Source organism: Leptidea sinapis, chromosome 27 (genome assembly GCF_905404315.1).
Source record: "Leptidea sinapis chromosome 27, ilLepSina1.1, whole genome shotgun sequence".
Classification (NCBI taxonomy): Eukaryota; Metazoa; Arthropoda; class Insecta; order Lepidoptera; family Pieridae; genus Leptidea; species Leptidea sinapis.
Window position 1 is genome coordinate 9,094,163 of NC_066291.1, and position 26,071 is coordinate 9,120,233.

At 35.2% G+C, this 26,071-nt stretch overlaps 1 protein-coding gene and 1 long non-coding RNA gene across 2 annotated transcripts in view; both read right to left on the bottom strand.

Annotated features, from left to right (window-relative positions):
* LOC126972709 (neuroligin-1) overlaps positions 1-22,114 on the bottom strand; it is a 37,805-nt gene extending 15,691 nt beyond the window's left edge. Inside the window, exons 1-8 of the mRNA XM_050819610.1 lie at positions 21,924-22,114; positions 18,873-19,090; positions 14,404-14,562; positions 13,288-13,476; positions 11,908-11,993; positions 10,175-10,342; positions 7,061-7,181; positions 5,783-5,979 (exon numbers count right to left, since the gene is read on the bottom strand). Of these exons, the coding sequence (XP_050675567.1) occupies positions 5,783-5,979; positions 7,061-7,181; positions 10,175-10,342; positions 11,908-11,993; positions 13,288-13,476; positions 14,404-14,562; positions 18,873-19,090; positions 21,924-22,114 (1,329 nt within the window). The remainder of the gene's footprint in view (positions 1-5,782; positions 5,980-7,060; positions 7,182-10,174; positions 10,343-11,907; positions 11,994-13,287; positions 13,477-14,403; positions 14,563-18,872; positions 19,091-21,923) is intronic.
* A 15-nt stretch (positions 22,115-22,129) lies between these two features.
* Positions 22,130-26,071, bottom strand: part of LOC126972719 (uncharacterized) — an 83,039-nt gene continuing 79,097 nt past the window's right edge. Inside the window, exons 2-3 of the long non-coding RNA XR_007731192.1 lie at positions 24,561-24,612; positions 22,130-22,229 (exon numbers count right to left, since the gene is read on the bottom strand). This is a non-coding gene — a long non-coding RNA (uncharacterized LOC126972719). The remainder of the gene's footprint in view (positions 22,230-24,560; positions 24,613-26,071) is intronic.

Genomic DNA, 26,071 nt, shown 5'->3' on the forward strand with positions numbered 1-26,071 from the left:
GTTTTGCATCCATTAAGTACTTCACTTTTAACTAGGGTGTTCTGGACTCTCTCTTTCGACTTACTTATTAATTGGGATTTTCTCCTTAAGGATATTAAATTTAAACTTCAAATATTGCGTTGCTTAGTAATAAAACGGTAAAAAAGAAAGAGCGAAGACCTAATGTTATATTTTTTTTTCCATCTAATAGAGCTAGTCGCTTCCCTGACGAAAACCCCTACGAATTCAATGTTATTTGAATATGGAATGTGGATATTATAACATAAAGTTTCAATTACCTAAGGGTTCAATAGGGTACTTTGAATTAACACGTAATATTGATAATTGTTGGCTGAAAGATGACGCGCAAACCAAATAAAAAAAAATTGTCTAAGAAGTTACAAAACGCGCGGATTCGGAGTTAGAATTCGTTCGGAATTGTTTACTCAAATCAGGATTTTGGATTGTTTTACAAAAACAAAACTTAATTACTTAAGATAGGGAAATTAACTTCAGAGAACATTGTATCAGACGCTAATATATGAGTTAGTATTTTACCTAATTCCATTGAACAATACAAAAGACCATAATATAAAAATTTCATTATTTACAGATACTATGAATAATGTGATCTTTTACTCTCTGTCAGATGGTAGTAACAAAATGATTACCTTTCACTTCCATAAATGTTTAATACGTAAGCCTCTAATTATTTTAGTTTCCAATTGTCCCTTACTGTATTATAGATTAATAAACGTAATTCTACTTCATGAGTTACACCTATTTTCTCACAAGTTCTGACCATTGATACGTTGTTTTACCATAAAAATTTAGTACCCTGCGCCCTCTCATTGTATGAATTATCATAATTATGCAATAACATGTCATTGACTTAATTATTTGTATTGGGAATATATATGCATTTCTTTGTCATAAAATTTAAGTTCTGGATAAGTAATCACCAACATATCACTAAATCTTTTCCGAAACACCCTGCATCTTATGGTAAGAGTAATATTTCGATCGGTACAGTAATTTTCGTGGTATAACCGAAGGAAGACATTGGAATATATAATAATATTATTACTTTAGTATCGTTATAAATGCGTAAACATTTAGCACTGATATATTTAGAATTATTATTAAAGGTTACTTCTTTAGAAAAAAATGTAAATTACCTTGATTAATGTTTCGTAGTATAATTGTAATTCGCGATACTAAAGATTTTTTCATCTGAGTATAGTTCATGTTTTGTGTTTCTTGGTCCAGGAACCTTAGTCTTTCCTTTACTATACTTAATTAAACTTTCCTTTATTTACCATCCTAGCGGACCCGACAGAGGTTGTTCTGTTAAAAAAAAACTCTCGCCGATGGAATTTCTCAAAATCTTAGCTGACCTCTACTCGACAAAAGGAATATTTCTACGAAATTTCAAGTCTCTACGCCTTATGGTTCCAGAGATATCGTGATGAGTGACTATATACGTGGAAATCTCTTATATATATAGATTGACCATGGGAAATGGATTTTCTAGATTCAGACCACAAACTATCAAGAATTTGCCTTGAGATTTGTTAATGGTCATGGCGAATGCAAGACGGATCGGAAATTAAAGATTTGCGGGCTACGTCGACATGCAAAATGTTCATGAAGTAGTTGCTGCAGATCATGAAGAATTGTTATTATCATTGCTGCATTGATATCTTCATGTCGTTGTTCCTCCATGGTGCCCATGAAATATAATTGTTAAAATTTATGGTGTGCATCTTCGACAGATTGCATTCAGATTGCAGATCCAATTCGATGCTGAATCTGTCCTTGAATCAAAAGCAAAGTCCGTATTACTGATTTGTAAGCACTTATTTTTAGAATTAGCATACATAATACATAGGAATAAGTATAGTAGGTATGTTATTCTTCTACTGTATTGTGTGTAAGAATATAAATAAAGTAATACTCTGAATATCGGATTAAATCGTCGTGCTTAGACAATATCTGCCCCAAATGAGGACATTTGGAAACAAACATTGTATTTTTGAGTGTTTGCTAGAAAATGTCGTGATTCGGTAGTTTCCCACTAAGGCAGCACAATCCTGGCGTTTCTCCGGAAAATACTTGCAAACAACGTCCATCGACCCAATGTGAACGCTAGTATGCAAGCGGAAATCAGTACTGCAGTCGTATCGAAACGCTGCTCGATTCAAATCAGTACCTTATAAATTTCTTCTTGTGCGTCGAAAATTATCTAGTTGTTGATCTCTGAGGTACTGGCTGCCTCGCTTTGCTAACACAACGTCGAGCCCATACTAACGCGGTGCTTTTTACCTGCGATTTCTTGTTCTTCGTCAGTCCAATTCGCAATGTTTCGAATCCTAGTTGCATTACGTCATTACGGCTATGTCGGGAAAGATGGCACGATAAGCTAATAGAAACTCGAAACAAACACACCCATACAATGAATGTTACATTACGTCATTGCACCCACCAGTCAACTTGAATAACATGACGTGCACTGTCAGTTGTATTTTATTACTCATGTAGCGTGAAACTAACAAAAAACTTTCTTGAATTCTTTCTATTCTCGAGATGTCATGAAAATGTCAATTCATACAAAATGTATGAGAAAATAAATGTTTTTATAATAATATTTTTTTGTGATTTTTCGATATTTTATTACTTATTATCCTATTCCGGACTAAGAGTAACCCAAAAAATCAAACAACAGATAAAAATGGTCTAGCCGTTCTTGAGTTATAAATGGTGTAACTAACACGACTTTCTTTTATATATATAAGATTACCACACGGGGTCCAGAAAATTTTGGGGACTAAACAATCGTACCACGTATAAATTATGAAGATAAGCTTTTCATTAACAGAAGAAAGCTCGATACAGACATAACTTAAGTAATGATTATAATTAAAAGGCATTTATTTTCTCAAAATTGTTTCCTTAAGAATTCTTTTTGATGTCATTTCTAATACTACTAACGCTTCGGAAACAAATAGAAATAGAGAGGAAGCGATGCAAGACACTTTCACAGCATTTTATTTTTTTGCGCTCTTTTTAATAAAATATACAATATTGTACTATCATTGCTATTGCTATAAAATAATCATAATCTAGTCCCAGGCTGATCACTTAGATGATAAGCTGTGGAGTAATAGGATTTATGACAGAGCCATTTTTTAAATTTATTAATAGATAATGCCTGAACAGTGGTTTGGGACTTTATTATAAAAGTGTATAATATTTACCCTTAAAGCTATTACGTATCTTATGAAGCCTACTAGAATTAGTTACGAGAAATCCCTCATTTCTAGTGTTATAATAATGAAAATCACTATTATGAGCAATTATTACTCGGTGAAATCAGTGTGGATGAAAGTAATGTGTGTAACAGTGTTTCTATGTAAGAGGATCAACCTTTGCCCTACATTTTCTTTTTAATTTCCCAATAGAATACCTCTCCATCAGAAATATCATTCCATCTCGAAAATTATGAATGATTCGTTCACACATTACTCTCCGGTATTTCCATTTGCTACATAACACATTGGTGCAAGAGATAAGTCTCACTTTTTAGTTATGTAATCTCAAGTTATTATATAACGACCGTTCGGAATATTCAGTCTATCTCCTACTTGAGATAAAAATCGTAACATTCGTTGACTTTTCTGTCCAATAAACTTATCGACGGTAACTCACCTTATCCGTACACGCTGTCTGTCAATGGGACGACGTATAGCATACCATCTATAGAAGTTTATTTGGAAATTTCAATTCACGCGTCCCAAATATAAGGCGATAAAAATGACTTATCGGGTATATTGGGACAGCTTCAGATTATTGACAGCTAATTACTGACAGTAGAAGGTAGTTATTTATCTCTATCTGTAAATAGTATATTGGGAACAGCCGTAAATCAATTATGAACTGTCCGTCAATGTGCTAATGCAATCCAGATGCCAAAATTGTTTTGATACAATTCTTATTATCTGGAAGAGGCAAGGGCCTATTATGGCCTATTGGGTAGGCCCCACAGTACAGTATCCAAGATACCATCCTTCAGGTACAGTTCGGTACTGTTGAATCAGTTTCCTTGTGTAGTATTTCTAGATCGAAATAATAACATAAAGGCCGGCACGCTCCCATGGATTCCTCTGATATTGCAAGCAGAACAGCCGCTGCAAGATGAGCGGAGGTAATTAATTACCATCAGCGGACCCATAGGAACGTTTGTTCTCCCTTTCTATAAAAAAAAACACTTCAAACAAACACACCCCTTGATCCCGCCGGGATAGGGGATAGTAATATATACAAATACAATATTATTGTATATTTCATTAAAAAGAGCGCAAAAAAAGAATACTGGGAGAGTTTCAAGCGCTACTTCTTCCCTCTCAGAGATTTGCTATATTTGTTTTATCTCGAGTAGATTATTTTTGAATTTATGATAATTTATTATTGTTTTGCCTATATAATATATAAAATCACTGTTGGCCAATGTTTTATACTTTATTACCTAGCTTATAAGAGATGTAATGTGCTGTAGATTTTATGAAATAAATAAATAGATACTACTACCGCTTTGGAAACAAATGGTGCTCTGAGAGAGAAGAAGTGGCGCGAGAAACTGTCCCGGCATCTCTTTTTTGTGCTCCTTTCAATAAAAATATACAATATTGTACAGTCATTTCTATCGCAATAAAACAATCATAATCTAGATCCAGACTGTCCGATCACTTAGATATTCAGCTGTGGAGTAGTAGGATTTACGACGATTTAAAGAGAAAAATCACCAAGAATCTGAATATAATATCATTACAATACACTTACTGTAAATATTGACGATATTTGCAGATAATTAAATATAAAATGGTCTATAGTAACTAAATAAGCTATTACTCAAAAGATTATAACTCAGTTATAATTATGCTACTTAAACCTGAGTACCATTTTTACCTACCACAAATATTTGTAAAATTACATGAGAAAATTTATTAAAAATTTTCTTTCTCGCACGGCAGGAAAAGTTGAAATTAATTGTTATGGGAAACATTTCGAAGTTGTACTTTTTCCGCTCGGAAATCTAAATGAAAACTCGAGTTGTTAAATTAATATTAATGTACAAAATAATAAGCTTAAATTTCTTACATATTTACTTGTAGCTTAGCTGAAAGTAATTATAATATGGATAAGAGTTTAAAGACAGTTTGAAAATATATCGAGCGCCTGGATTAAACTTTATTCACCTGAAAATTACTGATTTTATAACTAAAAATAATATTATGCACGAATAATATTTGAAAACAAAATTTTATGAACGATGCGGGACTGGAACACACGACCTCTGGCGTTCCGTGCCAGTCCTCTCCCAACTGAGCTAACCCATCGAGTGTCGTATCGTCATAAAATCTTGTATGCTTTGTTCAACTCTCAAGTTGTGGCTTCATTTACAGGATCTACTTTACAATTGATAACTCAACCCCAATATTAGCATATTAGGAAATTGACTTGAGATGTCGCTCTTGTAAATTTAAACAATTTGTTATGCTTTTAAAGTGATGATAACCCTCACTTCTAGTTGTGTCTATTTGTATATTAAAACTAGAAGTGAGGGTTATCACTTTAAAAACATAACAAGTTGTTAAAAAAATGTTCCAATTTTAAATAAACATAACCAAATTAAAATTGACATAAGTTTGAATTAGGAATAAAAGATGTCCCATATCCAAATAAGTACAAAACTATTATTAATTTGAATTTAGAACTGTAAATTACAAATGTTTTACATTCTTACCTCAAGCGTAGCGTCACGTACACTTAACGGGTTCTGCACCGGTTTATCCCAGTCTGTATATTCGTTTTTGAGGGTAGAATAAATTTCATTTAGATGGTAGTAATAAGCGTTGCGGACGAAAGTGCGGAGAATGCGGTCGCGCCTGCTCTCGTTGAAGCCAAACTCCAAGTCTTGAGCATTGAATTCCAAGTAAGATTCTGCAAGTAATGGCATGTCATTCATTTGCATAAATTTATGAGTCGACCGCTTCGGCATTCACGTACATTTAATTAAAAAGGAGGCTACCGTTTAATTTACACTCCTATTTTCAGATGTAAGTATACTTAGTGATTCATTTATTTTACTCGATATTTTTGGAGGCATATGTTTACTTTTGCTTTTAGATTGATTACTTTCTTAATTATCTGTCCAAGATATATCATTTTACAACTAGTACTTAGCAGAGTTTTAAGAACTATGACTATGTAAGTCAATGAAATCGTATTTGTGTGGGTAACAGTGGAAGTTTCAAACAAGTTTGTAATGTATTTTCAACTGACAAAATGAGAGTAGGTTCCAATATGTTTATGTTTTTTGTATTTAATACAATAAGATCTCACCACTACATGTGAATGAACATGTGAACCAATATTCAATGATACTTGATAATGGTGAAGAGTGGTTTTAATAAACGTTTGCCAATGTTCCAAGCCAATATTATTGGAATCTTAATTAGGTATTACAATTCAAGTCAATTTAATATATTTAAAATTTTTGATAATTCTCTTTAGGAATTTATTATTTATTCATTATAGCTATATCTTTATTTTACATTTTCTTTATTATTTTCTAAATGAATTTTCTTGAAAATTGATAATAAATAACAATTATAATAACCCTATACATATAGATAAATCGGTGTGTAGGCACGATATGGAGTTCATTGAGTGTATGATACGGAAGTAAACAGAACCTATAAATAAATAAAAGTAGTTTAAAAAAACTAAAAAACAAGCTTTGGTTGAAAAGATAATGGTTGAAATTTAAAATGAATATCCTGCCGTATTGACAATAAATAATAAAATTATATAAATTATCAAACATCTCGTTTTGCTTATAGAAATATGGAATAATTTTATCAAATTAATGTATTGTCAAATTAATGAAATCTGGCCGTTTAAAGTGGGTCAAAATCGCGCCGAAATGAGTCGGTTAAAAACAAACATACAGGTAAAGCTAATAAAATCGTGTAAATATGTCACATTCTCTTTGTACAAACTATGTTATATTCTGTTTTACCTGTAGTAGTGAGACCGAACATTAGTTCTCTGTGGGGGAAGTCAGCCAGTTCGTGGCCAGCGGCGGAAGTGACGGCGGCAGCACCCGCTCCTAATCGAGAAGTGTCCGTAGGTGGTTGTGCCTGTAAGTTCAGTTTGCTTATCTTCACGCAACACATCGTAAACAAGAAACAACGATATGACCCTCGCGCGGTGGAAAGGGTCGAAAATTTGTGGGTATAAACAAAATACAGTAATACAGCAGCACTTTAAGTTCACACCAGAAAACCCGACTCGACGCACGCACACATACACACGATTATAAGGCCGTTAAAGCAATCTTGGGAAGACAAAACTATCGAGTGCCATACCGTACGCCGCACCGCCGAGACTGGTCGCTGTCCGAGTTAGGCCCTGCCCACCAAAGTAGGAGAGGAGATGTATTTTTATAATCAATCAGATTTCGTTATGTCCACATCTCTCCGCTTAGCTTCGGCAGAAATGCAGCAAGCGGAGAGGAGATGTCTCATTGTTCTATAGAATTTTGTGCCGCGTCGAGCGATCGAGCACGATAGCACGGTGGCACCTTATCCAGAATAAGAATTAATTGTGTTTCTTCAACCTCTAATTCTTTTTCCTTAAGCATGTTAAAATATAACTTTTATAACTTTCTTTCGTAGACAACACTAGACTGATCTCGAGCTCTCACAGCTCACATCACCACTATAAATAGCGCACATCTCCCCTCAGCTTTGGTGGAAATAGCCTGGATAGCTTCAATTCTTATCTTATCGTCTCCTCTCCTCTCCACTTTGGTATTACCAAGCCTTAAATTAGATGCGCTGCGCTGTCCACGTAGTCAATCTTTTTGCTCTATCCCTCCGCCCAGATGTAGGTATAAATTTCAAGGAGACGGCTGAGTTATGCACTTGTACTATTATATATTCTCTGGTTATGCCACTGTTATATTAATAATAATGTTGACACACTTTTTACACAAATTATCTTGCCCCAAGTTAAGCATGCATAGCCTGTTATGGGTTTCAAGACAATGATATATTTAATACAATATACTTACTTAAACATACATAAATACATTTAAACATCCACGACTGGGAAACAAACATCCATATTCATCATATAAATGCTTGCAACTACCGGGATTCGAACCCGGGACCTCTAGCTTAGTAGGTAGGATCGCTAACCACTCGGCTATACAGGTTATATTATTTGTATTGTGGTATATACGTCCTTACAGTCCCACAATGCGTGATCAACTTGATTTGTAAATGTGTGCGCTAGCTAGTGGCTTAATATTCAAAATATTCAAGAGCTAATGCCAAGCGTGGCTGAATTTTCACGCTTTCCTTTTCTATCTTGCTATATCTACGTAAGAGGTGTTCATCTCTCTTGCATACTTCATTCGTCTACGCTAGTATATTGTGAGTCTTTGGATAATAATGCCTGCGTGACGTCAGCAAGCAGCCGTCGGTTTGCAAGCGGTAGTTTTAACTGGTAATTTCTGAAATGTCACATAGACGACTTGTCGCCAAATTGCGCGCGGTTTTTCGTCATTAAAATATCTCAATCAATCAATGAGGAACGATTTCTTTCAGGAATGTTTCTTAATACTTTTTATTTAGTGTTGCAAAGGAATATAGGATACGGTCATCTAAAGTTAAGCAATAAAACTTCATAAGACCCACGCTATGGGTTCACTTTCGATTCTTTATATAATTTATATGATTACTTCCTCGCAAAATATATATCAAATATCATAATATAAGTGAAGTAATTTATGAAGCCCTACTGTGACGACGGTCTGTTTGTCTGCAAATACAATCACCCCAGAAATTAAGGAAATGTCACCGAGCAATTTCATGAACTTTGAACTTTCTTCAACTTCTTCACGAATTTCAAAGTAAAATGAAATCTTATATCGTGCGTTGGGCAATACTGAGATGTTTTGAAATGTTACAAGCCAGAGGACTTTGCATCTCTACAAAATGAACTCTACATTTTTAAAATTATTTTGTATTGTTTATTTATTTATTTTAGTCAAAGTCAAAGTCAAAGTCAAAAAAATTTTTATTCACTGTAAAACTTTATAAGTTATTTAGTGCAAGTCAGGATGAAGTACAAAAGTTACAATAGCATTTAAATGAGTATAACAATATTCATTAACAGAACTTAGAACATTAATTCCAACTATCTTTATCATTCAAATAATCTTTCACATTATACATTTTTACGATACGTTTAAATTTTTTAATAGGTAACATTTTAATTTCATTTAGGAGTTTATTATAAAATATAACACAATCCACTTTAAAAGATTTAGCAATTTTACGGAGCCTAGTTGATGGAATTTAAGTAATATTAGATACACTAGATATTAGATACACAATATCCTGCACTAATCAGTAATTAATTATTCCAAACTTTAACAATAAAAAATTGCAAATTTAATAGAAAAAGCTGAAAAAATACGAAAATAAAATAGAACATATTAAAGCTGTGAAGATGTTTATGAAGTTATCATAAGAAATAAGCTTAAAACGAAAGTAATTATTACTTAAGTAGTGCTTCTAATAATTATATTATTTTAGTTGTCACTAGAATTAAACTAGGCCTGTATTTAAATAGTAGTTACTTCCAGAGACATTGTTTTTAACAGTTACTAAATTATAAACAATTTTTAACAGTTCGACGGGAAAGTAAATAACATTTGTCTATCATACATAATAGTGCTTAGTATTTGAGCGGTCATTAATAAAGTTGAGGGTATTCTTAAAAAAAAATGGGTTTATTTAAAGTATGAACATTTTTAATTGTTTATACTTTCTTTCGGTATGCTTTAAAAATAGTATTAGTTACTGTAATGTGGATCTGAACTGAATTAGCCCTCTATATACAGTATACAGTCCTCTACAAAATATTTTACAAGGCAGCTCATTCAATGCAGCAATTTTGCTTGAACGTGGCAGAAAGTCCCTTAAAAACTACAAGGATGAACATTTCGGTGGCAGGATATATGCGTATATACATACAAGCGATAAAAAATAAAGCGTATAAAAATAAACTTCAAAAGGTATACTAAACCTTTTATTTAAATGTATTTAAAATATATTCATACCGAAGATGGGTTGACAATAACAGTGCCGTCGACGAAGGGAGCAAAGCCGGGCAAAAACCTCGGTGGTTCAAGTTTCACTGCGAGTAGTTCGGCCAGCGGCTTATTGCGTAGACATGGTGCTAAGTCATCCTCTAATAAGTCTCCGTGGCAGCCGGTTTGTTCTGCTACCTACAAGATTAATAGCTATTGGAAATCATCAACTATAACAACTGTTTTTGACCGCAAAGAAAATAAATTGTCGAAACGTTTCCCTGGCATTAAAATGTTATGGTTCCTTAATTGAAATGATTTGTAAAACGATGAAAATGTAAATTATGAATTAAAAGAGTAGCAATGAGTTTCTTGTTACTTCTTCTCATTACCTTTACGAAGTAGCAGTAGATTCAATAAGATTTTTTTTTGACATTTATAAGTGTCATTTTCGTGACCTACATGAATAAAGTGATTTTATTTTGAGTTACTATTATATATATATTACTGTTGGTATTGAATTATCTGTAAAGCCAAAAACACATTGGTAAGTGGCGGGTGAGGATCACATCAATATCTGGCATTATCGTAGTGAGAGTCAACGGTTGTATAGAGGTAGCGCCACAGACTCTTTAATCATTATAAATGTATCTCATATAAAATAATTTAACATATATCTGATGTAATATTGACTGTTAAATTTTCAAAGTAAATAACAATTAATCTTCAACAATTTGCTACCGAAGCATGTTAACAGGTTGATTACCTCTGCAAAGAGCGATAACGTGCGTGCCATGAATAGTCTCGGGAACTCAACCCGATAAAGTCAGGAGACAGCTACCTAACAGATAATGAAACAACCTCTGTTTAGACATGGACTATGAAGACGACCATCATGTTCACGAAGCATCCTTACAGAAACAATGAGTTCAAGCTCTAAATGTTAATGCATCTAATATACGATAATTTATATTTATACAGTTTATTCTTTATCTCTTTTTTTTAAATAATTTATATTATATAAACACGATTCATATATTGGATGCACCTTACAAAATAATTTGTTATGTATATTTAGTAGTATTTTACAATGGATTGTAAAATACTCTATTTGATTGAAAAGTGTGGCCGTTCTGTTCTCTAAAACATATTCAATCGCTATATCTTCATAGTTTAAGAATTGTTTATTTTTTATTCATTATTTCTGACGAATATAATCATTCACGCTCTTAATATCTGAGAGGTTTATAGTGATTTAAAAAAACAGAAAAAAAATATATTAAATCATACAATATTTCATATATATTATATACATCCCTACTTCTGCACGTACGAAATATAAAATTATATGTAACCAGCCAACTTGAATAACATGACGTGCACTGTCAGTTGTATTTTATTACTCATGTAGCGTGAAACTAACAAAAAACTTTCTTGAATTCTTTCTATTCTCAAGATGTCGTGACAATGTCAATCCTTACAAAATGTATTAGAAAATAATAATTTTTATAATAATATTTTTTCGTAATTTTTTCGATATTTTATTTCTTATTATCCTATACCGGACTAAGAGAAATCCAAAAAATCAAACAACAGAAACATAGGTTTAGCCGTTATTGAGTTATAAATGGTGTAACTAACACGACTTTGTTTTATATACAAATATAAATGTAAACAATTGAAAACTCATATTGTATCGGTAATATGACAGAAAAATGAAATGGTTATCGAATAAGTTCGAAAATGTACCTATTTAATATTACCTTTCTTTTTATCGTTAGTGGCTCTCTTTGCAACGCCCACGAACTGAGACCGGATCCGCTCAATAAAATAACCCGCTTCAGTAGCTCTGAAACAGATAACCTTATTAATTTCGTTATTTCCGCTGATAACTACAGATTATAAGATATTGTAAAATCATAAAAGTGAGACCGAAAAATAATTGCTTCTCTTTTTATAGTCGTCATCATTTCAACCTAATTACTAGATAATTTAGAGGGTTTCATAATGTTGGTTAATGGGACAACTTGAATTATTGTGATGACGAGGGATAGAACGGAGTCTGACATGGAAAGGAAACTTAATGAAATACACACCGGATCGCTCTAATTACAAACAATAAGGGTTCCATGCATCATTCTCAACGGGTGCTGTTTTGCAGACCGAAAGGGAGCTTTCGAAATCTAACCGCATTATTTATATCGCTTCATCCCTTTTTTGAATGGTCAGGATAAACAAACGGTGAAATTTAAATAACCATCGCTCATTGTGCATGAAATTTTTATAGAGGTTTTTACTGTGAAATTATGTTATAAATTTTAACATTTTTTGTCAGTGGACGGCAAACGAGCTTCGCCGCTCGTTGGAATTAATATTTATGCATTCCTCATAACCGAATAATTCACATTGTGCTTAAAATATGATTTTTTTTTTATCTTTTCCGTACGTAGAAATCCAAATTTAAATTTTCGGCAGTGGGCGGCCCTGGGGGCAATAGATTTTTCAGATACACCAAAACCGTAGTGCCGTACGGCACACTATTCCCTCACTAAGTGCTGAACCTTATTTTGTTTATGAGATGTTTTATTTTGCATGGTCTTATAGCTTGTTTCAATAACTTTCAGATACATTCACTCAAATCATCCTTATTATAAGCAATCTACTAATATACCTTAAATAATACGCATTGACAAAACATTAGAGTTCCGGAATGGAAAGGTTAATTAAAAATGATTGACCACTTATTGAAAGTCAAAAACTACCACCCTTTCGAAAACGAATGGGTGCAAGAAACTCAGCTGGATTGTTTTATAAAAATTCATTACGGTAAAATTTAATCGGTCGCTCCATTCCCAACCTGTGGTTTTATTCAGTCATGAATTGTATTATATCGATAAGGGTCACTACATAAACAATTTTTAAACAATTCTTCTAAATTTCGTAACTGTATTAAGAAATCACATACTATTATTAAAAATGTAATTAAATAAAACATGCCAATCCTTTTATAATTGGAACAGATTTGTTTATAAAAATATTTATGTATTCAATTTCCAAAAAAAATGTAACAGCAGTTCTATATGCCTCGAGATTATATATAATGACGATTTATTTAAATCTATAAAAACTGATGATTTACAAACCTCTAGCAACGGGTGATACGGCGAGGAAGTTTGCGAGTGCAGCGCCGGTACCATGTCCCATCAATGTCACTTTTTCGGGATCCCCCCCAAAAGCGGGGAGATTTTCCCTTAACCAGTGCAGTCCGGCCACCAAGTCCATTAAGCCGAAGTTACCCTGTGCCGACCCCTTAGCACCGGTTTTTAAAAAACCTACGAATAAATACATTTTGTCCTAAATAAACTCGTGAGCTTTAATCTGTATAATTGAAACAGAAATATCTTATAAAATAATCTCTAGTTACGGATACATTGCTGTCACCGTTTAATGAGAAGATCTTATATATCCATAGTTAAGTCCAATGCTTTATGTCGATAGGTTATTGAAATGTAAGTAAGCGTAAAAGTATAGATTTGTCTACCTCTAGTAAGTTAAATTAAGGATAAATAGGTTATTGAAAACGGCCGGAAGCGCGCTTTCTTGACAGTGTCAGTAATGGTTGATACTGTTATTAAAATGTTCTTATACTAAACTAGCCATTCCTGCCCGCTTCGAATTTGCGAATGGGCGAATTTTAAAAGGAAATAAATTTAATTTTATTTATCTTATGTAATACAATAAAAAGTAAACCAGTAGACATAAACCATCTAGGATAAATTTCAGATCGAATGGTGGTAGTTTCATGTCGATACCATCAGTGATTTAGGCGTGACATAGCCTCAAACAATGATCATTTTCACCATATATATACAGATAGAACATAGATGCATGAGCGTTTTATTAAATGACATTATATAATTATTATAAATTTGCTATGTAGTTTATCGACGCATAAACATCAGCTATACAAAATTTCCCATTCCTCCGTGGATTTGATTCTTTTTTGACGATTTAATTAGTAAATAGAATTGATCCAGAATAGCATGGACCAATAAAATAGCACAACAACAATGAACTTGTGAAATAGTTGAACTGAAAATAATAAAGGAAAATCTAATTTCCCAATTTTGAGTCCACCACCAACCCAAGTATCTATCATTCTATTTTTAATTAGTCCATGCGAAACAATTGAATAAAAATTGATGATATGTGAGGTGCTTATGTTGGTTTTACATTTATTAATTGATAAAGCTACTCACCCAGAACACCTAGTCTAAAATTTATGGTAACAACTATGATGTGGCCATGTGCAGCAAGAGCTGTACCGTCGTACGCGTTGCCAGAACTCCACTCGTATGACTCCCCGTGCACGAACACCAAACAAGACAATCCAGGTTTTTCTGATTCACCTTCTGCACCTAAAGTAACAGTAAGTTTCTTATATCTTTAAACGAGCAATTCTTGAATCTCGGAAGCGGCTCCAACGATTTTCATAAATTTTTATATACAGGGGATTTGAGGGGCGATCAATTTTAATAAAATGTAGTTTCATTCGTGTTTTAATGAGAAACAGCTTATTTATTTATTAAAGCACACCACATCATATACAATACAATTTTCTTAATCTAATGTTACAATTAGTAGTTCTAAAGTATACGACAATTATGGTGAATACCTAAGTACATACTAAGTACATAAAAATTACAAAAAATACTCCCTAAATACTTCTAAAAAATAGAACTAATACTATATAAACTATAATAAAAACAAATAAAATAAAAAATGAAAGTACAAATTATAACTTTAACTTATTAAAATAATGAAGACGAAAAAAAAAGAAAAACTACTTATTTGACAAATGCGATTGAGTACGAGCTAAGTGTTTAACAACACTTTCTTTAAACCTGACCAGCCCACCACCGAATATATCAAGTTCTGAATTGGTATCGTTTAACTTATTGTACTCGCGAAGAATTCGAGCGAGAGGCGCCTGAACTCCCAGGTTGGTTTTTACAGAAGGAACTTGGAAGATTCTCTTGATTTTGAACCTTGGGAATAAATATGGGACAGCAAGGTTAACATTCTGCAAGAGGTTACTACATTGTATTTGACCGTTTAAGAGTTTGTACAAAAATATTACTCCGGAAAGAGATCTCCGATCGAGCAATGAAATCATATTAAATTTCCTGAGGCGCTGATGGTACGGGTGTGTATGAGAGAACAGCTAAAATAACATTAGAATACAATGGTAAATTTCGCCACTATATACTAGACTATAATAGCTCAGATGGGACAGTTTCGTAGTGATTCGGAAAGCAGAAGACCTCGGTTTAAACCCAGATGTCCTATTATTTTTTTTTGTTCAAGTTTTGTACAATGTTAAAAATTCGAGCAAGGCTGGGTCGCCCGGATATTTTACTCTTAAGTAATAGAGAGCAAACGCAGTGCCGTTCAGAGGTTTGGACTTAAAAGATATAAAGCGACACGACATTACAATTTTTTTTTTTTATTTATTTTATTAGATGTACCAACAATAACTCACCTCAAGATTAACAATTGATTTGCAATTACATTCTAGTTCTAGGTTGGTTATTCATTCAACATTTAAAAAAAGAAGAAATTAAGTAATTTTAGTCTTAATTCTAATTTGAAACAATACACTATAAATAATAATAATGTGATAAGTGTTAATTTACAAAAATAAACGTAAGAATTAATACATACAATGTTTCACTCACTAATAGGTAAACTTAAAATTATCAATTTGTGATTCTTAACAATTTGGTTTTTTTTCGGCTGTGCAACTCGAGAGCTGAAGAAACATACCAAAATTTATGGAAGCAAATCATGCCGATCGGATGATTTGCTTAGTTGATTAGAACGCTAGGACATTTCCTGAGAGGCGCGAATGCGAATGTCGCATAGTCTACAAATTTTGGCACAAATTAAACTTTTAGAATTACAATTTCTTAAAAGGCTTAGTATACTATAATTAGGGTGCACAACGTGTTGCATTATACGATTGTTACCACACCTGTAACGAAAAGTTCGCTTTTCACGTTGATTTCTGGGAGAAACGTGGCACTTTTCGGCCCTCTGAATTTGAGGCGCATGCGTTATAACATGCGAGGTGTGGTAACAAAATGGTTTTATATCATTAAATCGATATGATTATCATATTTTTCAGCATCAGTTCTATCAGCTTAAAGATACTTCGCAGTTTTCAATATTCTTATACAAATTCAACAGCTTACAATAATGATATATATTTATTCAAACAAAACAATTCTTATAACAATATTTACAGTACTATAACTACATAAAATTAAAACTATCATTACGTGGAAGCGTACCAAGAATACTGGCAGCATTTCCGCGTTGGATAGCTAGGCTGATCCGTTGACCGAGATAGCTGCCAGCGCTTGGGTTTCCAGTAGCCTTATCTCAATAAGCGCGAAGATAGTATTTTGAACATTCTCTGCGCCTCTGAGCCCCACGGGCCAATTGTCTCGACAGATAGTTTACAATAATAGAATATACGCACTTTATTTAATTACAAATCACATATAAAACAGTCTCTTAGAGAAAAACTAAAATTTTCTTCTTTCGCGTGTCTTCAGTGTCGTAATAGAGTGCCTTAACCTCACTTCCGCACTGCTTGCAGGGGGCATGATGCACTGCAATGCACTACGGAATTGAGGCCTCGGCGCCCTTTGTCCCACGGCATTCTCCCACTTCAGATAATTACGTCTTCTTTACTTCCTTCTTCCTAATTGGGTTACTGCCGTAGAAACAATTATTAAATTTGAAATTCTATTTTAAAATGTTATTCCCTAACAATTTGTTCTTCACTTCAATCACCAATGGGAGGCTCGTTTACAAAGGATGCCAGCTAGATTAAGGGGACCACAACAGCGCCTATTTCTGCCGTGAAGCAGTAATGTGTAAACATTATTGTGTTTTGGTTTGAAGGGCGCCGTACCTAGTGAAATTACTAGGCAAATGAGACTTAAGGAGACAAGCGCAATTGAAGTGCCGCTCAGAATGTTTTTTTTTTTCATTGTAATGTGCAGAGTGTATCAATCACCATCAGCTGAACGTCCTGTTCGTCTCGTCCTTTTATCATTAAAAAAAAAAAAAAAACAAGAAGTTATTATGAAATTCTCGTGATTTTTCCAACAATCTTAAGTAGCCTGGTGAAGAAAGAAGCGATGCATATTTCAGGAAGAACTTGTTAATCTGACACTGAATTAGCAGGGGGATGATGTGAATAAATTATGAACAAACCGCTGGCAAGGATTAACGAGCGCCGCGAGAACTCCGTCGACTATCTTCCATTGTATTATTGTTTCATTCTAGCTATCAAATTATGGATATTCTAATTAGAAACTCCGACCACAATACTTAATTAACAATAGTCTATAGCTATGACGAAGACAATATTCATTTTGAAATGTTACCTTTATCACTCAGGCTGATGGGCAATTGTTTTGTTGTGGATTATACGGCAAAAACTACTAAACGTATTGGGATGATTATTGGCTTTTTGTTTTTGATGTGTTACATCTTTCAGTAACTGGATGTTTTTATTGATTTCGTGATAGGGGATGGAAACTTTGTGTGTTACAGAAAACCGGGGAAGCGCGCGAACTAGGTCCTAGAGAATCATTAAGAGAAAAATTTAAAGAAATAAACATTTTGACTGTTGCTTCTCAATACATTTTTGATAATGTTCTGTATGTTCATAAGCACATTGAGGAATTCTCTAGAAACTGTGACATTCATAATGTTAACACGAGGAACAAACATAAACTTATTATGCCTACTACGCGGTTGGGTCGAGTTAGAAAGTCTTTTGTTGGGCGATGTATATGCTTCTACAATATGATCCCAGAAAATGTACAAAACAAATGTGTTACGAAATTTAAAAGAATTGTTAAAAAACGTTTGTGTGGGAAAGGTTATTACTTATAGCATAAACGATTTTCTTAATGACACCACGGACTGGGAATAAACCGAACACCCTCAGGCTCTTTAATTATAAATTTTTATTGTACGATATCACATTGTAATCCATATTTTATTAAAAAAAAAAAAAAAAGTTTCTTGCGCCCATTCTTCTCAGGTCTGAGGCAGTCTCTTTTGAATGGGTGGTAGTTTTTGACGTTCAATAAGTGATTTTAAATCCTATTTTGAATAAAAATATTTGAATTTGAATTTGAACTAAATCATTGAAGCAAGGGTTATTAAAAAAAATATTTATTTTAAGTATCCACAGCAACTTTATTAACAATATTCATCTTCTAACTAATAACAATCAATGTATATACTTATTTTAGTGCTTACAAATAAATATTCTCCACTCTTATATCCTAGTGAATAGTTATATATTATATAGTTATTTAGTTGCTGAGATAGAATTGTACTTTAAGCTTATTTGGGTAGGGCTGTTACTCTTAACTCGCGCTATTTGATTCTATCAATAAGCGCGCGGTGGTGGAAATATTTTTGTGTGATGGTGCCAACCTACTTTGCACTATGACACAATGTATCTTTTTTTAATTAAAACACAATGTATCTCACCAGCAATACATAAAATACAAAATTAAATTGTTCAGTGCAATGGCCAAGTCAATCTATTTATTTCAAATATATTTTTTTTTAATATTGGTATGTTGCTTGGTTAGCTAATTACGTAATAACTTAATATAGACGATAATACACTTACCGTTCATAGGGACGTATAGATTAACATAAAGACAATCTTCGCTCTGGTTTACAAGCATTGGAAGGAGGCGCTCGAGCTGACGGATCCGAGCTCGCGGATGTAACAAAAGTGCTTCTTCACGAGGTACAACGGATGGTGGGACTTGGGGACAAGCAGGGCCCATTGCATCCGCCAAGCGGGTAGTTCGCCACTGCGACGGTGTCACCGGAGGCATATATCTGTATCAATATACATTATTAATTTAAACTAGATACTTTATTGGATCTGTAATGTTGATGGGCGTACCCCAGGGTTCAATACTAGGACCGTTCTTATTCCTCATCTACATTAACGATTTGCCATTTGTAGCCTCGAAATAATGTCAGATTTTTCTTTTGACTTACCATCACAGCATTTTGATATAATCAACTAGTTTAGACTAAATAATTTATTGTATTCAATACTTTTTGTTTCACTTAATGCCAGTAAAAATAAAGTATATCTTAACAAATTTATAAAGAGAATTAAAGAGAAATAAAATTGTAAAAAACCATTAAAACTTGTAGACACTTTTTCATTTCTCGGAATAGTATTATGAAAACTTCAATTGGGCGATCATATTGAGACAATGTGCAATAAACTCAGTGCTGCTACTCTCGCTATCAGAAGAATTAAAAATCTAACTGAAATAAAAACATCGAGATTGATATATTTCTGTTATTGCCACGGCATGATATGATATGGAATTTCGCTATGGGGGAAAGCAGTTGAATTTAGACAGTATTTATCCATTTATAATCTGAATTCTACAGAATCTGTTAGAAATCACTTTAAATACAGGTAGTCTTGCAATAATGTATTCTTGCCCTAGCCATTTATAATATTATATTGATAGCTTATAATAGAATGACTGAATACATTCAAAATAAAGATACACACACTATCACTACAACAAATAAAAATGAAACCATTTTTCCACAAACGAGACTCCTTAAAATACAAAACTCATTTGCAGTTCTTAAAGCTTCTGATCTACTAAAACCGGCCGGCGCGACTCAGCCGCCTTTTGCTCAGCTGTTTTGGCGCTAACCCGGCGGTCAGCACTTGAATCGTTAATAAATTTCAAATAATATATTATGTTTAACCCCTTCTAAATAGAAATAATAAAAAAAAAAAAAACAAAAAAACAACCGCCTTCAAAAACACGATTCCAAAACATTAGATATAATGTGCACTAAAAAGTATAAAAATAATTGCGTATTTTTATACAATCTAATTAATTAAATTCCGTAACAAAAATAACCTAACACCCCACTTACATGTATATAGATATTTCGCCATGATGGTATTTTGTTTACAAATTGAACGTTTATATTGTGATTCACATTCATAATAACAGTATAAAAGGAGAAAAATGTAAAATTTATTGCCAATTTAGATATAACGGAGCCTGTGTCAATTTTAATTTGCCCACGTAGAATTTCAACTAACTTAACTTTTTAGTTGTGAACTCTCCTAGCTTTTTTTTTCGGAGATTAGCGGGCACGAACTAGAGACAAACAGTATAAAACTATTTTCATACTTTGGCTACATGTGTACAACGTAAATAAATTGTTCTTTCAAAATACTAAATGTATACACACGCTTTTATTGTATATTACATATTTCTATTTAGTAGGTTATTGCATTACACTTGAAATATGTAATTTTTTTGTAATATTGTTTTATTATTGTAATAACATTTAATTTAAAATACATATGTGCGTGTGTTTGCGAGTGTGCGCGTGTGTTTGTATGTGTGTGCGTGTGTGTGCGTGTGTGTGCGTATGTGCGCATGTGTTTGCGTGTGTGCGCGTAGGTGCGCGTTTGTGCGTGTGTGTGCACGTGTGTGCGTGTGTGTGCACGTGTGTGTGCGTGTGTGCGCGTGTGTGCGCGTTTGAATGCGTGTGATTGGGTGTGTTTGTATGTGTGTGCGTGTGTGCGCGTGCATGCGCGTGTGTGCACGTGTGCGCGCGTGTGAATGCGTGTGTGTACGTGTGTGCGCGTGTGTCTGTGTGTGTTTGCGTGTGTTGCGTGTTTGCGCGTGTATGTGCGTGTGTGTGCGTGTTTGCGCGTGAGTTTGCGTGTGTGCGCGTGTGTGAGCGTGTGTGCACGTGTGTGCGCGTGTGTGTACGTGGGTGCGCGTGTGGGTGCGTGTGTGTGCGTATGTGCCCGTGAGTTTGCGTGTGTGCGCGTGTGAGAGCGTGTGTGCACGTGTGTGCGCGTGTGTGAGCGTGTGTTTGAGTGTACGCGTGTGTGTGCGTGTGTTTGCTTGTATGCGCATGTGTTTGCGTGTGTGTGTGTGTGTGTGCGGGTGTGTCTGCGTGTGTGTGCGTGTGTGCGCGTGTGTGTGAGTGTGTGCGCGTGTGTGAGCGTGTGTTTGCGTGTGCGCATGTGTGTGCGTGTATTTACGAGTGTGCGCGTGTTTTTAAGTGTGTGGGCGTGTGTGCGCGTGTGTGCGCGTGTGTGTGCGTGTGTGTGCGCAGCTCCCAAAAAGGATGAATCATCCAATTCATAGGTGAGTAAAGATACTCAGCTCACCGTGTATATTGGGTTTCCACTTGGGCGTTATATGCATGTGAATTACAGGCCTCTTCAGATTCCAGCATCTATCTTACCCCCTAATTAGTAGGTAGTCACTGGCTTTCCAAAGCCACCTCACATGTACATTGTGTACCCATCGATACTTATATATTATATTACTTAAAGCACATTGGGACATGCGCGTCCGCATGTTTGCTGTGGCTACACATAACTAATCAAATTTGTTTAGTATACCACACCCTACACTTTTAATTGTATTCTTATTTATCTAGCCGTTTAACGGGCGTATAGCGCGCTTTTTATATTGTATTATAATATTACAAATAAAATTTGAGAATTTCTTTCAATTACAATGACTTGCAATGTCTGAGATCTAAATCTATTGAGATTATTAGATCACGGAAAATTTTCCGTCGAGTTAACTCATTCTGACATTCAAGTGCGATTTCTTAATTCAATTTTGAAGAGGAATATTGATTTTGTATTTACCTGAGGCTTCCGAGTGGTGGCGTAGCGTAGGGCACACCCAAGTAAGCCTCGACCTGCGGGTGCGAGTGGACGACGATGCCTCGCAACGGGCCGTACTTGGTGCGCACGACGCGCGTGCTATACTTGTGTGTGGACAGCGCGGCGGCGCAGCACACGAGCCACGCGAGCAGCGCGGCGCAGTCCGTGCGCATCACGCGCATGCGCGCCCGCCCCCGCACTCGAGGAGCGCGGGCGAGGCGCACCGCCCCGGCCCCGCACCGCCTCGCACCTTCATCGCCTGCTACACTTCTCACGCGCTCGCGGCCACTGTCATCAGATATTAACTATTGTCGATATTTTCTCAGAATAATCATCAGCCGGAAGACGTTACCAGTTTTACCAGTGGGAGGCTCCTTTGCACAGGATGCCGGCTAGATTATGGGTACCACAACCGCGCCTATTTCTACCGTGAAGCAGTAATGTGTAAGCATTACTGTGTTTCGGTCTGAATGGCACCGTAGCTAGTGAAATTACTGGGCAATGGGACTTAACATCTTATGTCTCAAGGTGACAAGCGCAGTTGTAGTGCCGCTCAGAATTTTTGGGGTTTTTACAAGAATCATGAGCGGCACTGCATTGTAATAGGCAGGGCGTATCAATTACCATCAGCGGGACGTCCTACCCGTCTCGTCCCTTATTTTCATAAAAAAAAAGTCCACTGTTGGACAAAGGCCTCCACCAAAGATTTCCATGATGATCGGTCCTGTGCTGCCTTCGTCCAATGTATTCCGGTGATCTTGACCAGATCGTCGGTCCATCTTGTGGAGGGCCTACCAACACTGCGTCTTCTGGTACGTGGTCGCCATTCGAGGGCTTTACTGCCCCAACAGCCATCTGTCCGTCGAATTACGTGCCCTGCCCACTCAGTTTCGCAATCATTTGGACTATGTTGGTAACTTTGGTTCTCCTACGGATCTCATCATTTCTGATTCGTTCTCGCAGGGAAACTCCGAGCATAGCCCTCTCCATTGCCCTCTGAGAGACCATGAGGTTTAGGCTCATAGTTAGTGATCACGTCAGCGAACCGTAAGTCATCACCGGCGACACACGCTGGTTTAAATCCTTCGTCTTCAGACACTGTGGTATTTGGGACGAGAAGATTTTACACAGCTTCCCGAACGCTGCCCATCCGAATTGGATTCGACGAGTGACCTCTTTTGCGAAAATGGACCTGCCTAACTAAATTGTTGACCCGAGGTAGACGTACTCGTCGATAATTTCGAGAGAATAGTTCCAAATTGTTATGGGAGTAGGTGCGACATGGATATCATCTTTTCCAGTCTTCCTAAGAATAATACGATATTATAATGTTAAAGTGTTCCACTGAACCCTTAAAGTTAGCAAAAATTGTAGGTAAACTTCCACAAGAAAAAAGCAACCTAATACTGATTTGTTGTCAATCTGACTGCTCGCCTATCTATGTTAAGCATTGTTCTGTTAGTCTCTCCATATGATCTTTCAAGACAGACTTTGCGATAAAAATCGTGAAGTAATCAAGTTGAGTTAACTTCAAATATGAATTTTCATCGTCAATCATCAACATTAAGCAGTCATGAAATATGGAGAGTAACAATATCAAGAGTCATATAATAATAAAAGTATAAAAAAAAATTACCAATACAAATACATAATTGCAAAACGAATACCTTAATAGCCTAAATATTATGAGTAGCAAATTGTACATTGTTTTTACTTCTTGATTACTTCTTCTATATTTAAATTCAAAGCTAAGTTGAAAATTTTCTTCTTATTTTATCAGTACTACGACGGTTTTCTTTTTTTGACAAACGAGCGTACGGGTCACCTGGTGTTAACTGATCACCGCCGCCCACATTCTCTTGCAACACCAGAGGAATCACAAGAGCGTTGCCGGCCTTTAAGGAATGTGTACGCGCTTTTTTGGAAGGTACCCATCGTATCGTCCCGGAAACACCGCGCAAGGAAGCTCATTCCATAGCTCTGTAGCACGAGGACGAAAGCTCCTTGAAAACCGCACTGCGGAGGACCGCCACACATCCAGATGGTTGGGATGATATCCTAACTTGTGGCGTGTCGTGCGAAGGTGGAATTCGACGGCAGGAATCAGGTTAAACAGCTTTTCGGAACACTCCCCGTGATAAATGCGGTGGAAGACACACAATGGAGCGACGTCTCTACGCAACGCCAAGTGATCCAGCCGTTCGCAGAGCACTGGGTCCCCTACAATTCGAGCTGCTCTGCATTGCACGCGGTCAAATGGATCGAGCTGATGCTGGGGTGCGCCAGACCAGAGATGACAGCAATTTCGATGGCAAGTCAGTAATGCCTCTGTACTGGTGACAAATCTAGCAGATTTTTAGCCCTTTGGTCCGTTACAGTAACAATATGATCTAACTCGTAACGTATTTCAAAAATTCCCTTGGGGCTTGACTAACGTAGTATTCGAACGACTACTACGAACCCAACACCTATAACGCCCTCATCGGCTATCAATGATACCTCAAGATTGAGTGTTTTTATATTTCAGGATCCAATCATGCAAGTGGCAGTACTGTACCGACCATCTTACACTCAGGTAAATTTTGCACTAACAGATAGTTCTACTTCTAAGTATCTTACCCAAATCATGGCTGCAAGGCTGTAGTCTGAACGGAGAGAAACATTCGTGTATCTGTAACAATAAATTATCTATTTAAATATCTTTTGCCTTATTATTATCTGTATCTTTGGCTTTAAAGCGTCATTATATTGTGTGATAAGCGAGTCGCAAGCGCGTCGTGGTGGCTTCGCTTAGGGGCCCGAAAAGTTAAGAAACATTTTTTTTAATAATTGAATATTTTGACGAACTATACTGTACTGTACTGGTTATTGGCATATAAAATACTAGCTGGCCCGGATAGACGTTGTTCTGTTCATGATAAAAAAAAACTCTTGCGGATGGAATTTTAGAAAATACGTTCTGAGCCGACCTCTACTCGGTGAAAAGAATATTCCTACCAAATTTCAAGTCTTTAGCTCTAATGGTTCCAGAGATATCGTGATGAGTGACTATATACGTGGAAATCTCTATACTCGTATATATATAGAGATGTGTCAGCTAGTCTCAGCCTTTATATTTTTTTTTTTCAAAAACGCTATCTGTTATGTGGTGAACTCAAATTGATGTTTGAAACTTATTTGCTAGAATTAAAATAATTTGTTTGTATTTTCTTCGTAGTTGTAGAATTAAGCACTATTTATCACCGGGGAATGTGCGACTACTCGGGTGTATTGGGGCTCTCGATTTACGTTAATTCTCTACCCTTTATGAATCATGTACTATTTTAGTAGTACAGGCTTACAGGCAGAATAGGGCGCCCTTAGACAATTTATACGTCTAGATAAAGCCTCTAGCTGTTAGGGCCATGTTTATTACTTTAGTGTGCATGCGATGTAACTTTATTCTGAAATAAATGATTTAAAAAAAACTATTGCAAAAATTTATTTGTCTTGAAATACAATAAAAAATAGCATTTATTTGTATTCAAATATAATTAAAGTCTGTAATTGTTAACTACAAAGTTATTTAAACTCTGTACAATTATACAGAAATATCAGACGAGTTGGAGGCATTGTGGTAGGCAGTTGAAATGTTTACCTAACCCGATGTTCGTATAATTAAATGAAACACAAACACGACAACAGAGACACAATTTTAAACAAATGTCGGATTTCACTGCTTTAATCCGGATATTTCCGCTTTATATAAATGTAATTGAATTAAATTATGTAGCACCCAATTATATTGAAATGACTACTAGCATTCATAATTCACTTAACGGTCATTATTTAATTAAATCATTTGTTGCTGTTTTGACAAATGATTTAAATAAAGTATATTTTCATTGAATTTGAATAGCTGACAATTTATGGCAATATTAAGTAGGCGTCATGTATTTTTATTTTTTTGGAAATTAATGTACTCATTACGTAGAATTTACTTTCTTCTTTGGTAGGGTACTAAGTTTATTGTATAATATTGTTTTGAAATATGGGGGAAAGCGCTCTGATACATAATTACTTAAAACGTCTAGATAGAGTATCTGTGCTGTTAGATAACTGATAAAAAATAACCAGGAATATGAGTTTAA